This window comes from Mustela putorius, unplaced genomic scaffold (assembly GCF_011764305.1).
Source record: "Mustela putorius furo isolate JIRA1106 unplaced genomic scaffold, ASM1176430v1.1 tig00000275_pilon_pilon_pilon, whole genome shotgun sequence".
NCBI classification, from domain to species: domain Eukaryota; kingdom Metazoa; phylum Chordata; class Mammalia; order Carnivora; family Mustelidae; genus Mustela; species Mustela putorius.
The window spans coordinates 23290309-23304493 of NW_025421341.1; the positions used below are offsets into that span (position 1 = coordinate 23290309).

The window sequence follows — 14185 nt, forward strand, 5'->3', positions numbered from 1 at the left end:
CTGGGCACCTTAGCTGGTGTGCGCGCGCGTGCGTGCGTGTGTGTGTGTGTGTGTGTGTGTGGCAGGGGGCAAGGACAGAGAACCTACCATCTGGAAACTCCAGGCCCCTCTCTGGCTCTCCTGAGGAGCCTGGGGGTTTTCATAGTCTCAGTTGCTTTCAGCACGGAGCTCCCTCCCACCTGGGCCCTTGTCTCGTTTGTGACCTAGGCGCCCCCACCCGGTGCTGTGGCCCTGCGGCGTGTTCCAGCCGCCACGAGTTCGGTACTGACTGGCACAGGGTAGTGTGCGCATGTTTGTGGAGTGAGCAAGTCGAGATGCGGCTGACCTTCCAGAGCGGCCCCGCGGGGAGCGAGTGGGGGTGGCGTGAAGGCCGCGTCAGGCTGCCAATGAGAGGGTGGCCCGAACTCTCATAGGGACCGCTGCACCCCCTTCTGTGCCTCAGTTTCCCCATGTGCCCAGGGCCCAGGAGGCAGGTGCGGGGTGGGGGTACCCGGAGGCAGGTGAGCACCGCCTCGGGGGTCGCAGGGGAACAGGCCAGGGAAGAGGCGCCAGGTGGGGTGCAGGCCGGCGGGGGAGGGGCGGGCTCTAGGCGCCGCCGCCGCCACCGCCGCCGCCGCCGCCGTCTTCCCCCCGCCCGGGCTCCCGCGGCCCCGCGGCTCCTTCCGCCACCGGCGCCCGCTCCAGCCCGCTCCCCAGCTCGCCCCCGGCCCCGCCTCCGACTCCGCCCCGCCCCCGCCCGTCCCCTCCTCGCCCGGCCGCCGGCGCGGCCCCCTCCCCCGCCATGAAGAAGCTGTGGGTGAAGAAGCGTTTCCAGGTGAGGGCTCCGGGGGCGGGCGGCGCCGGGAGGGGGCGGGAAGGGCTGGGCGCCCCAAGGGAGGGCGGGTCACCGCGGCCGGGCCCCGGGGGAGGGGGCGCCGGGGCCGAGCCCGCCCCACCCAGCGGCGGAGGGGCAGCCGCCGGGCACGCTCTGGGGGGCTCCCGGGCCAGTGTGCCGAGGGCGGCGGCCCCTCCCCGCACCGAAGGGCAGACCACCCCCAGCAACCAGGCCCCGTCGACCGCAATCCCCCGCGACCCCTCGGGGAGGCCCCGGCCGCAGCTTCGGCGTGGGTTGTCCACTGGCTTCTTTGCCACCTGGTCTCCCCTCTCTTCCATCCAACGGCCCCCCGCCCCGGCTTTTCCCAGCCCCCCAGTCTGGAGCCTTCCATCTTCCCGAGCTCCTGGAAGCCACGCACAGGGATTGAGCTCAATAAATTCCTGGAGCCCTGCCCTGTTCTCCGCGTACCCAGGCCTCCTTTCTGCATTCGTGAGGCTCTGGCCCTTGTTGGACCTTGCCCTCTGGTCCCCCATCACCCTCCCTGCCCGGTTGACACCTATTTCAGGTATCTGTCCTCCCCATCCGCCCCTCCCCCAGCAGGAATCTGTGTCCTCATCCCTCCATCTCCCAGTCATCCAAGCACCCCCCCACCCCCATCTCTTCCTTCACGGCAGTCAGCCTGCTATCTTGTCTCCTAGCTTCTACTCTGGGGTGTCCCTCAGGTCCCCAGTCCTGTGAGCCTCTGTTTGGACTCCCAGCATTTGACCGAAGCTTTGCTGTCCTCTCTTCTTTCTTCTCTGCTCCTCCCCAGAGCCAAGCTGGGTAGCCTGGAGCTCCTGCTAGAAGGGTTGAAAGGCAGGGAAGAGTGGAGACATTCCTTGCAGGGAAAGCTGTGCATTACCTCTGTGCGTTACCTTCCTCCTCCTCTCCAAGCCCCTGGAATGAATTTCTGTTTAATACAGAGTTTGGATGGGAGGTAAGGGACAGCAGGAGTGAGCCTTCCTCTCAACAACTCATTCTGGCTTTTCTCTTTCAGAAAACCGGCCACTCCCGCCGGGCCTTTGGCCGGCTCACCCATGGTGCGTGGACCACAGGCTACCTGCTCTAGCCCATGCCCACTCCTTCTCCTTGGTGCATGTCTCTTCATGCTTCATGCCCAGGCCCTAAAGACAGCCTATGAGATGTGGGCTCCCCCAGTACACATCCATACTCACTCAAGGGGGTGCCCTGTACCCTGTAGCTGTGGGGGGAGGGGGTCGAGGGGGGTGTCACTAGCACACCCCACCATGGGTCTTGACTCAGGGTGCTCCATCTGTGCGACCAAGTGGAGATGAGCTCACTGCCATGCTTTGGAACCCAGCACATGGCTCCTGCTTGTCATGGCACTCATAGAGAAACTGAGGCACAGAACCTGCTAGGAAATAGGCCAAGGAAACTTTGCGTAGCCTAATCACTGGGCACTTTTGAGGCCCATTCGGCAGTAGAAGAAAAGGATTAGGCAGAGAGTACCAGTCCCATCATGAGGCAGTTTGGGGGTTTGGTTTGCTAAGAAGGGTCAAAGCACAATGCAAATATTTTAAGAGAGGGTGGGCCTGACCCCTAATGGGTGGCCTGGGTCTGCGAGGCCTGACCACAAGTAGATGTGCGTGTGTGTGTGTGTGTGCGTGTGTGTGTATGTAAGTGTGCGCACGTGGCCAGGGGCAGCAGTGAGAGTGCCAAGGGTATAGAATGGCTAGGGTAGTTGGAATTACCAGCCAAAGCATGTGTGCTCCCCAGCTGGGCACAGTGGGAGCCTGCAGGCTGTCAGGACTGGAGATGCTCTGCCCATTCCAGGTGTCTCCCTTCCCCTGCCCCATCCCCACAGGGCATTTCTGGACACTGGGTACCCTCATCCCTCCTTTGTCCTGTCTACCCACCATGCCCTGCCCCACAAACGCTCTGATAACAGTCTGTCCATGTCTCTCTCCTGCTGCTCCTATGGAAGCGAAGTTTTCCGCTCCTGCAGAAAGCAAAGTTACGGTAGGAAACTGACTCTGGCCCTAGCCCTCCACTCCCCCCACCTCCCTGCCCGACCCCGGCCTCTCCTCACCCTGCCTCAGCTGCGCCCTGATGCATTCCTGCTGGTTCGGGGTGGAGGACAGGCCGGCCCTGCAGTTGGCCCAGTGCCCTGACCCTACGACTCTGAGGTGACTCCTTTTGTTCCTGGGGTACCGGAACCCAAAATTTAGAGCCTTGGAACCTAGGATCTTGTTATTTGGGGGCTGTACAGGAACCTACACTATCACTGATGGGCGAGGATGGGGAGGGCTGAGACTCTGGTAATCTAGTAAGTGGCTGGGAGGGGCGGTGGCAGGTGGTTTTCAGGGCCAAGGAGGCAGGGGTGAGTCGCCAGGGACCCCTAGGTGAAGCCACTGGACTGGCCTGAGTAACCCCAGCTGGGCCGGGGGATTAGGTGGGTAAAAGAAGGGGAAGAGAAGTGTGGCAGCCCCCGCTGGTGGTGGTAAGATGGAGCCTGCTGCGGGGGAGGCAGGAGGAGACACAGGAAGAGTTGGAGTCGGAGGGAGGAGGGCCCTGCCCACACAGACCCCTTCTTCTCCAGACTCCGAGACGGGCGAGGATGACATCAGCGATGTGCAGGGGACCCAGCGCCTGGAGCTTCGGGATGACGGGGACTTCAGCACCCCCACAGGTGAGCTCTCTGGGCTGCTCTAAAAGCAGGCAGGCGGGCTTCCCCGGGGAGGTGCCTGGGCTTCACCCTGCTCCTCTCTCTAGGGGGCTCCGACACCCTGGTGGGCACCTCCCTGGACACACCCCCGACCTCCGTGACAGGCACCTCAGAGGAGCAAGTGAGCTGGTGGGGCAGCGGGCAGACGGTCTTGGAGCAGGAAGCGGGCAGCAGGGGTGGCACCCGCCGCCCCCCGGGCAGCCCAAGGCAAGCACAGGCAACCGGGGCCGGGCCACGGCACCTGGGGGTGGAGCCGCTGGTGCGGGCGTCTCGAGCTAATCTGGTGGGCGCAAGCTGGGGGTCAGAGGATAGCCTTTCGGTGGCCAGTGACCTGTATGGCAGCGCATTCAGTCTGTACAGAGGACGGGCGCTCTCCGTTCACGTGTAAGTAACGGCCTTCCCCGGGCCCGCGCTCTTCCACCTCACCGCGCCATCCCGCACTGCCCCTCACCGCTCTGTCGGCCTCCACACCTCTCTCCCCTGCACCCTCCGTCCCTCTGTCCCTCTGTGCACTTCACCGCCCCTGCTGCCACCCTGGCCCCGGCTACCTACTCTGTCCTCCCACACCGCAGCCTCCCTCCTCCTGTGCCGTCACCACCCACAGCCTCCTGCTCCCACCTGTCCTGGCTCCCTGTGCCATCACCATGGTCTCGTGGACCCTTCTGTCCCTTCCAAATCCCCTCCAAGATCTCCACTTTCCCAGGGGCCCTCTCCTACCTCGCCCATTCAGGCTCCAGTTGTCCCCAGGATTCCCCCCCCCACCACCACCACCACTAGGGCCCCCTCCGTGCCTGCTGTCTCAGCAGCTGCTGCCTTTTCTTCTCTCTGCACATTCCTGTTCCCATGTGGGCCTTTTTCTGGGAGGAACGGAACCTTTCTGCAAGGCAGCTCCCGAGAGAGCAGGAGAGCAAGGGAGCAAGAGCGCGGCCGGGAGAGAGAAGAGAGTGAGGTGGTCAGGGAGTAGCTGGGGCCAGGGGCCTGGGCAAGCAGGATCCAGTCGGCTGTGTGGGAGGCAGGGGCGGGCAGAGAGGGCTGGAGTCAGGGGGCTGAGGTGGAGGCAGCGGGCTGGGAGTGATGCAGGCAGGGAGCATGTGAGGGCCTGGTGGGAAATGCCTGTGCAGGGGCGGGGTTGGGGGGTGGTGAAGATTGTCCTGGCAGGGGGTGGCAAGGAGCCCTGAGCCGGAGGTGTTGGAGTGAGTTGTCGTCGCCATTTTTGGAGATTTGGGGGCTGGCAGATACAGGAGGGAGTGCTATAGTAGAAGAGGGGAGTGGCTGATGATGGAGGTATTGGGGGACATTTGGGGAGCTGAGAGGGACCTAACCTGTGGTGGGTATGGGTGCGTGGGGGAGGGACCATCTCCTCATCATGGAGGATAAGGAAGGAGCCTTGGGGGGCAGGGCAGGGAGGCTGTTTTGGAGGTGGTTGCAATGGCTAGTGGTAGGCAAGGGAGAGGTCTGGGGCAGGGGAGGCTCCCTGGCTTTATCTGGTTTGCAGGAACCAGGCGCTGCTGAGCCCTGGACTGGCCTTTTTCTTCCCTGCTTTCCTTTGCCAGGCCTCAGCCTGAGCCTGGAGTTGCTATGGCAACTTCTGAGGAACCCATTTCCTTAGTGATGTCTGTGGTACAGAGGCTGGCCCAGGGCTCGGAACTGCTGGCAAGAGGCCTCCGCTGCTGTCCCCAATTTCCCTCGGATTTCTCTAGGAGCCTCATCCAGTTCCCAGAGGCCATTCCTCAGGGACTCTGCTGTCCTTCCCCCAGAGTAGACTCTGCCTCCCCTCAGGTGGCTGGTTGAGGTTCTGTTCCCTCAGGGCACTGTGGATTGCCACTCTACCCCTCACCTCTCTCCCCCCAGTCAGCGGTGGGGCCTGCAGGGGCTGGGTGTATGCATGTAATCTGAAATGGCCTTCCACTCAGGCACCCCTAGAACTTCTGCTGTGGCCAGTACCCTATTTCTCGTGCCTTCCGTGACCTCAGAATCCTAGACACTTGGAAGGAAAAAGGGCTCAGGAGTCAGACTGCCTGGGTGTTGATCCTGGCACCAGCCATTTCCTAGCTGGATCACCTTGGTGAGGCACTTTAGGTCTTGAGCCTCAGTTTCTTCATCTGTAAGTGGAGAGCGCTCCTAGCTCAGAGAACTGTTGGGAGGATACCGGGAGGGAATGCATTTTAAGCCTTTAGTACACGCCTGGCCCCCAGTAAGGATTGAGTGAGCCATTTCCTGATTCATTAAGCTCTTCCTAATGTGTCAGGTATGATGTTAATATCTCAGATTCCTTTCCTGGCTCATCTTTCTGCTTGATGTGTCCCTCAAGAGTCCAGAGGGGAAAACTGAGGCCCAGCTCTTGGGCAGGAAAGCTCTGTGGGGGGAGAGGGGTACTCTGAGCTGACCAGTTTCTTCCCTCTTCCTCTTCTCCCACACCCCTTCTTCAGGCCCACGCAGTAGTTATTTCTGAGCTGAGTTATTTCTGAGCATACCCCTTTGGGGGAGCTTCTGAGCTGGGGGGGTGGGCGGCGAGTCGGGCAGAGATGGTAGGGTGGTTTCAAAGGACTCAAGTTAATTTTCCCAGAAGCAGGACCAAGTCAAAGGCCTGTAAGTGGAGGCAGATTGATCAAAGGGAAGGGGAACCTGGTTCTTCTACTCCCACCCCAGGGACCTCAGCTGCCACCTGCTGTGTGGAGCGCTGTTGAGGGGCTAGGTAGTCCCAGAGAAAGGGTGTGGCTCCCAGAAGGGACTGCCTGTTCTTCTAGGGGTGTGTCCTGCTGAGGCTGGGCAGGGCTGTGGGGGCCAGCTGGGGGCAGGAATGAGGGGGAGGCTGCATTCCCGAGAGGGCCCCTCCCCATCTACCCCCCCCCTCTTTCCTCACGTTTGGGTCCTAAGCTCATTCTTTTCTCTCTCACCTAGCTGTTGTCTTTCTGCTGTTTCCCAGCTTCCGGGGCTGGGGGGAGGGGGCTGGCCAGAGCCCTGGGGGCTGAGTCTGTACTTGGGCCCAGCTTCCAGCCCAGTCTTCTGGTGCCAGGGCTGCCAGCCTCTCCCCAGCACCTGCTCTGGCTGTTCCTTACTCTGGTGGGTGGGGAGGGGGAGCCGGTCTGACCCCTGTCACCCCCAAGCCTTCCCAGCATGCCCCACCGTCCAAATCCTATCATGAGCTGAAGGTCTGGGAGGGGCGAGCCCTAAATCTTCTACCCCTCTTCGTCTTGGTTCTGCAGCAGTGTCCCTCAGAGCGGCTTGCACAGGGAGGAGCCTGATCTTCAGCCTCAGCCGGCCAGTGAAGCCCCCCGTCGCCCCGCCCTACCGCCTCCCTCCAAATCCGCACTGCTGCCCCCACCGTCCCCACGGGTGGGTAAGCGGCCCCCGCCCGGACCCAGCGCCCAGCCCCCGGCCACCCCCACATCACCCCACCGGCGCACGCAGGAGCCGGTGCCGCCCGAGGACACCACCGCCGAAGACAAGCGAGGGAAAAAGTCCAAGTCGTCGGGGCCCTCGCTGGCGGGCACCGCGGAGTCCCGGCCCCAGACGCCACTGAGCGAGGCCTCGGGCCGCCTCTCGGCACTGGGCCGCTCGCCCAGGCTGGTGCGCGCCGGCTCCCGCATCCTGGACAAGCTGCAGTTCTTCGAGGAGCGACGGCGCAGCCTGGAGCGCAGCGACTCGCCGCCCGCGCCCCTGCGGCCATGGGTGCCCCTGCGCAAGGCCCGCTCGCTGGAGCAGCCCAAATCCGAGGGCGGAGCGCCCTGGGGCACACCTGGGACCTCCCAGGAGGAGCTGCGGGCCACGGGCAGCGTGGCCGAGAGGCGCCGCCTGTTCCAGCAGAAGGCAGCCTCGCTGGACGAGCGCACACGGCAGCGCAGCCCGGCCTCCGACCTTGAGCTGCGCTTCGCCCAGGAGCTGGGCCGCATCCGTCGCTCCACGTCGAGGGAGGAACTGGTGCGCTCGCACGAGTCCCTGCGCGCCACGCTGCAGCGCGCCCCGTCCCCTCGAGAGCCTGGCGAGCTCCCACTTTTCTCCCGGCCTTCCACCCCCAAGACCCCTCGGGCCGAGAGCCCCGCTGCCGCTGCCGCTCCCCAACCGCCTCCTCCGAGCGTTGCCGGGAAACCCGGGGACGAGCAGGGGCGGCCCAGGAGCCGCGGGCCGGCAGGCAGGACGGAGCTGGGGGAAGGCCCGCAGCAGGAGGTTAGGCGCCGGGACCAGTTCCCGCTGACCCGGGGCAGAGCCATCCAAGAGTGCCGGAGCCCCGTGCCGCCCCCTGCCACCACCGATCCCCCTGAGGCCAGGACGAGAGCACCCCCGGGTCGGAAGCGTGAGCCCCCAGCGCAAGCGGTGCGCTTCCTGCCCTGGGCTGTGCCGGGCCAGGAGGGCGCTGCTGTGCCTCAGACCTTGGAGAAGAACAGGGCGGGGCCTGAGGCTGAGAAGAGGCTGCGCAGAGGGCCTGAGGAGGATGGTCCTTGGGGGGCCTGGGATCGCCGAGGTCCCCGTGGCCAGGGCAGAGGTCGTCGGGCCCGGCCCACCTCGCCTGAGCTGGGTAAGGCCTCGGCGAGGGCCGAGAAGGTGCGGAGAGCCGGGTGGGAGGGCGTTTTGGGAGAGCTGCTGGGCAGTTGTGAGGGTGCGGTTTTACCGGGAAGCTACAGACCCAGGTTTCAGTTTGAGTGACGGATTGTGAAGGTCCTTGTGCTAGAACCTGCTGGCTGGTGAGGCAGTATGCAAGTGTGTTTTGGTGGAGGCTGAGTGGAGCTGAGACCTGACCATAGAAAGGTCCCAGATGCTTGCATATGTGCCCTGAGTCCATGGGGCTGCAGGAGCAAGGATCTAACCCAGGTGGGAGGCGGTGGAAACCTAAGGAATCCCACTCCTCTGTGTGGGAAGAGACGGAAATCCATCTCAGTAAGTAATTGAGGTCAGGTCCCCGGGAGAGGCGAGCTCTGGTCCAGCCAACTCAGCCCAGTACTGTCCCCTGACCCATCCATGGCCATGACTGTTGGACCCAGTCTTTCAAGCTAGCCTCTCCCCCATCCTTGAGTCCTTGTATGGCTGTGCTGACTGTAGGCACATGCCAGCCTGTGTGTCGTGTCTTAGTCTTCCTGGGGACGGTGGCCAACAGCAAGAATGCTCCCCTGTACCTAACTGCTTACCCTGAACTCCAGCTCAGGATCTGCTCCTGGATGGAGGCAGAGGCCTCTGCTCGCTGCACCCAGGACACCTGGTCAGGGTCTCTCATTGTGCTTACCACCCTGGGTTTTTCGTCATTATATTTTTCGTGGAAGGAGTTATTCTATTTCTGTCTTTTTTGTGGAGTATCATCTCAACGTTTTTAGAGATAATTAGGTACATGTCCATCATCCTAGTAGCCACATTATTTTACCCCACAACACAGGCACTGCATGAACCGGGCTTCGGGGTTCTATTTTAACCTGTTTGCCTGCTCTGCAAGAGGTTGGGTGTTAGTTATCAGCTCCATCTTCCAGATAACGAAAGAGAGGCGCAGAGATGTTATCTAATTTGTCCAAGGTTACGGAGCTGGAAAACAGCTTAGTTGGGATTCTCACTGCTCTTCTGGCCATCTACCAGACTGTACTTCGTCTGGCTTAGAGAACGTCAGGGGTGGAAAGCGCCCAGAGGGGTCCACTACAGTGGAGCTTCAGGATACCTTTGTTTGCACGAGCTTCCTGTAAATGCTTCTTATGTCTGGCTGTCTCCCTGGTACTCAGACAAGCTTAGCATGCCGTGGGCGCAGTGTTACTGCTTGGTGCACGGATGGAATCAAAGCCCATTCATGAGGCTCTCAGACGGCTCCCGGACACACCTGCTGCTCCCTCTTTTGAATCCAGTGGCATCACTAATATGACAACTTACCTGATGTTTGCCCTGTGACAGCGGTGTTAACCGCTTAAGGCTTCGGTCACTGTTAGCTTGTACTGTCTCTATGGAATCTGGTAACACCTTGTGCTGTTCTAAGAGCACTTCCATAAAACAGGGCCTGATCTACGCAGTGACTGATTTGTATAAAGACAGGCATGACACAGTCTGGGCCTTCCACCACAAACCTCAGTGACCATGGCTGAGGTTGGGAAGCCAAACTAACGTGGAGTCCTGGCTGCCTGTTTGAGAACCACCCCCCTCCCACTGCTTCTGTCTTTTCTTCCCTGTCTCAGGACATTCAGGAGAGAGACCCCTTGATCCCCCAGCCCCCACCTTCTAGAAGCCCTTCTCTCTGGGTTTGGCTTTCTAAGATCCGAGGATACCATTATCCCCTCTCTCCCTGAGTCATCCCCACAGGGACCTTGTCCCCTGACCCTGTTACCCATGTCTCTGGCAGAGTCTTCGGATGACTCATATGTGTCTGCTGGGGAAGAGCCCCTTGAGGCCCCCGTGTTTGAGATCCCCCTGCAGAATGTGGTGGCGGCCCCAGGGTCAGACGTGCTGCTCAAGTGTATCATCACTGCCAATCCCCTGCCCCAAGGTGAGCTCTGGGGCTGGGCCCAGGCTGAGGTTGAGACAGCGAGTGGGAAGTCTCCCGCTCAGTCCTTGGAGGAGAGGGTAGGGGAGGAGGGACATTTGCTCCATGGGGCTGTGTGTGTGTGTGTGTGTGTGTGTGTTAGGAGAGCTTTCCCAGAATCCCCCGGGAGAGGGGAGGGCAGACCTGGGCTTCTGTGAATGAGATGGGGGAGCCCTCAGGATTCCCTAGGGTGGGGAGCGGAGTGGTTTGGGCTCTGTGGAGGGGGAGGAGAGATTTGCCCCCAGTGGACTACTGTGGACCATGGCCACCAGTCATCCCGCTCCTTCCCCACAGTGTCCTGGCAGAAGGATGGGTCCGTGCTGCGCAGTGATGGCCGCCTTCTCATCCGGGCAGAGGGCGAGCGGCACACCTTGCTGCTCAGGGAGGCCCGGGCCGCTGATGCCGGGAGTTACACAGCCACCGCCACCAACGAGCTGGGGCAGGCCAGCTGTGCCGCCGTGCTGGCCGTGAGACCTGGTAGGGAGCCTGTGAGCCTGGGGCCCCGGGTGGGATGAACCCCGACCCTTCCCTCTCCCAAACTTAGAGCTCAGGCTCTGGGCCAGGGGGCATCATCTGTTCTCACATGTCGGCTGCTCTGCTGGAAGCATTCTAAGTGGCCTGGCCTTGGAGCCCGGGCCAGATTCCCAAAGGCACACACAAGGCTGGCCAATTCATGAAGTCGCTGAAATTTGTCTTCACATATCCTCTAAATGCCATCCTCCCTTGGCATTTCCCTAAAAATGGTCCTATGGGGAAAGCAAATTATCCTTGAGTCTCTGAGAAAAAGACTCTCCCAGCTCAAAGGGCTTAAAAGCCATCAGGAGCCTTCTGAGGTCATTTCCTCTAGAACAGTACCCCCTCCCCGCCAAGCAAAAAGGATGCTTTTAAGTGCCACAACCCTTCCCCATGCCCTTGGTCCTTCTGTTGAACCCAAAGCCTTACAAGACAGGGAAGCTGAGAGCACCTCGCTGGAGATGGTTGTGGCTGAGGCCGCCTTGCTTTCTATTTTTACGAAAGCCCTCACTTGGTGTTGGACTGCTTCCTTTGGGTGTAAGTCCAGTTTCTTTCAGGTTTAGGGTAGGGCTGGATGGGTGTCAGTGGGCATGGCTAGTTCTGCCCATTCATGTTGCTGGGTCTGACGGTGTGCTGACCCTGGGCAGTGGGGGCAGGGGAGGTGAGGCTGGGTTGGGGGGGCTGTCCAGAAGGAAAAGACACAGACTCAACCCTCCAGGATATTAGCACTGGGTCATCAAGCTAGATCAGAGGACCTGGTTGGAGGACAGTGCAGGGCAGAGGAGCATCAAGCCATGGGTCAGATTTATGGGGTGCTGGGTTGAGAGGCGCAGGGGCCCTGAAGGCCATCGGGGTGTAGAGAGGCAGCAGGAGGCTCTGGGCGTGGGACAGCACGCCCAACAGCACATGCTGCTCTGTCCCTTTCACTGGACACGAAAGAAGACCGGTTGCTGAGCCTGTCTTGCTGTGGGCCCAGGATTTTTGGACCTTTACCATAAGGGTGATTTGGGTGCTATCTACCCTAAGCCCCCGTCCTGCATTTGATTCTTTTGTTTGCGCCCATCTGGCTCTGCAGAATAGCAAGCCTTCCTTGGCTCCCATACCCCTCCCAGGAGCCGGTGTTTCAGACATTCTCCTTTTCCTCGCCCCTCCCACCGCGCTGATTCATGCTGGCCCTCCACACGTGCTTCCGTCCTTCTGTCACCTCTGGGATCTGGCCTGTGACTCAGCTCCCAGCTCTCCTCAGGGGGCCTGGGGCTAGCTCCAGGACTCTGGTCAATATCTGGCTTGGGCTGAGATCTGGCAAGGAGGATGGGGGGGGGGTGTCCCGATACCGGCCTGTGGCCATTGGGAGCCTTTTAAGGTTGGGAAGAAGGCTTGGGGCAAGGCAGCTGTCCGGACTTGACTGGGAGCTCTGTGTTTGTCGTACTCAACCTCCCTGCTCTTCAGTTTCCTCCTTTGTGTGATTCTACCGCCTCACGAACAAAAGCAAACGGGTGAGCAGGTTTTATGTGAAGCAGTAGGCAAATGTTAACTGTTAGCGTTATTAACAGGGGCTGTTGTGCCCAGGTTTCCACGAGACTCCAGAAATCTGCCTTTTCCTTTTCTGCCCATTCTTCAGACTGTCTTAGGGATTCCTCCCCTGCTTTTGCCAGGCCCGCGGCCCCAGCTTTTCCATATTTCCCAGCCTTTGGGTCCTCAGCCCACTGTGGCATGTCTGTGTCTCCCCGCAACCCCGCCCACCCTGGGGAGCCAGACAGGCTTCATCGCATTAGTCTGTGGCACTGGGCTTTGCCCCCAGAGAGCAGCCCCCATAAGTCATGCTGACTCCGCCCCAGGGCTCTCTTGGCGGAAGCAGACTTTCTTCCCCTACAAGGCACTGTTTGGTCGGGCGCAGTTGGACAAGGGCCAGTGGACCTGGAGAGCAGCAGAGTGGGCGGAACCAGGGGGTGGCACAGACTTTTGGCCAGGGCGGGGGTCTCAGGCCTGCACTGTGTGCGGAGTGAGGGGTGGGAATAAGAAGGGGAGTCAGGCAGTGTGGCCCTGTGACTGCAGGGGCGGGGTAGTGGGGGGCAGGCAGGAAGGCAGGGGAGTCAGACGAGGGAGGGAGTGTGTAGTGTCTGATAGGAAGAGGTCTTCTGGAACCACCTCCCTTTCTTGTTCCTTAACCCCCCACCCACCCTGTGGCCCTGGCAACCAGGCCTGGCTGCACAGTGCCCTGTTGGGGTGTCCACCCCCAAAGAGTGTGCTTTGGAGAGCTCCCAGAGTTCAATTCCTGGTTGGGAACCATGGGTAACTAGACAGCGTAGTTGCTCAGGCATTGGAGGGCAGCATCTGGTTCTCATCCCCCCTGCCCCGGGGCCCCTTCTAGCCTGCCCCAGCCAGCCCACTGAGGACTTCTGCTGCAGCCACAGTTGTTCTCCCAAAGGGGGTATGTGTGTTGGGGCGGGTGGCTGGGGAGAGTGAGAGGTATGCTTACCTGAAGCTGAGCATTCTTAACTACCCACGTCTGTCACACGACATTTACTGATACGGCCTGGCTGCCAGCTTGGAGAAGGAGATGATAGGTGGTGATACACCCATTTTACAGATAGGAAGACATAAACATGGAGAATGAAGTGACATAGAGCTAGCCCAAGGCCCGCCACCTTTACTGAGCAGCTATAACCGGCCTAGGAACGTCGTACGCAGCAGGTGATTGGCGGTGCTGGAAATGCGCTCAGGTGGTGGCGGAAGAGGAGGACATAGATGGGCATTTCCTGAGCGCTCCCTGCGTACCCAGCCCTGTGTCGCTTGCCTTACCACATTTACTCTTGCCCGGGTTCTGTTGTTATGCCCACATTACACACGAGCGAGCTGAGACTTGGAAAGCCCCCCAGCAAAGTGCGTTAGAGAAATGCTGATCAGTAGAACTTTTTGCCTTGAGGGAAATGTTCCAGATGCACCTAATCCAGTATGGTAGCCACTAGCCACGTGTGGCTCTTGAGCTCCTGAACTGTGGCTAGTTCAATCACGGGCACTGGATTTTTCTTTTCTTTATGTTTTAATGAAGATGCGTGTAAGTAGTCTCAGGGGCCTAGGCCTATGCTGTTGGGTGCTCAGCTCTAGGAACAGAGGGCCAGTTGGGGGCTGATGGTGATTCGAAGCCCTGTCCTTGGGTCTCCCAAGCCTCCACTCTTCAGCGTTAAGAAAGAATTTGTGCTCATGAGCTCCCGCTGGTTGGGGAGCAGGGTGAGGGGAGGAAGGCAGATGCCCTCGTTGGGTGGGTCTCATGTGGGCTTTTCTGTCCTTCCTCCCTGCGCTCCCCATCTCCACTGTGGCGACGATCCTGCTTTGTCTCCCTGCGTGCATGTGGGATCACGTTTGGCTCATCTCCACCTTGGGTCTGACAGGAGGCCCTTTGGGTGCTGGTCAGGAGGAAGACGGATATGGGGGCTCCATCCTTTTGCCTTCGGTCCTCCCTCAAGCATAGATCTTATATATTTGAACCTAAGGTTCTAGCATTTTCTGGCTGAGACCTTGGCCTCTTCCTCTTTCCTTAGCTGGCCATAGTTTTCTCACCTGTGAGGTGAGGGTCTGTATGTCCCCTGGGCTTAACTTACTGGGTGAGATTTATGAGGCCCTGTGGGGATGAGGGGTAGCTAAG

The 14185-nt window shown here is 60.4% G+C and overlaps 1 protein-coding gene across 10 annotated transcripts in view; it reads left to right on the forward strand.

Moving 5' to 3' along the window:
- SPEG (striated muscle enriched protein kinase) overlaps window positions 1-14185 on the forward strand; it is a 55961-nt gene that overhangs the window by 6499 nt on the left and 35277 nt on the right. For 4 of the 10 annotated variants that reach the window (XR_006606367.1, XM_045078771.1, XM_045078767.1 and 1 more), the window contains exons 2-7: window positions 2804-2833; window positions 3414-3503; window positions 3587-3923; window positions 6746-8055; window positions 9847-9990; window positions 10321-10503. Coding sequence is in view for 9 of the 10 variants with exons in the window: in XM_045078771.1 (XP_044934706.1) it covers window positions 2804-2833; window positions 3414-3503; window positions 3587-3923; window positions 6746-8055; window positions 9847-9990; window positions 10321-10503 (2094 nt within the window). In the remaining variant the exon portion in view is untranslated. Of the gene's footprint in view, window positions 1-717; window positions 815-1850; window positions 1894-2803; window positions 2834-3413; window positions 3504-3586; window positions 3924-6745; window positions 8056-9846; window positions 9991-10320; window positions 10504-14185 lie in introns of those variants that run through there. The other 6 variants (XM_004762852.3, XM_004762857.3, XM_045078770.1 and 3 more) reach the window with 5 other exon arrangements.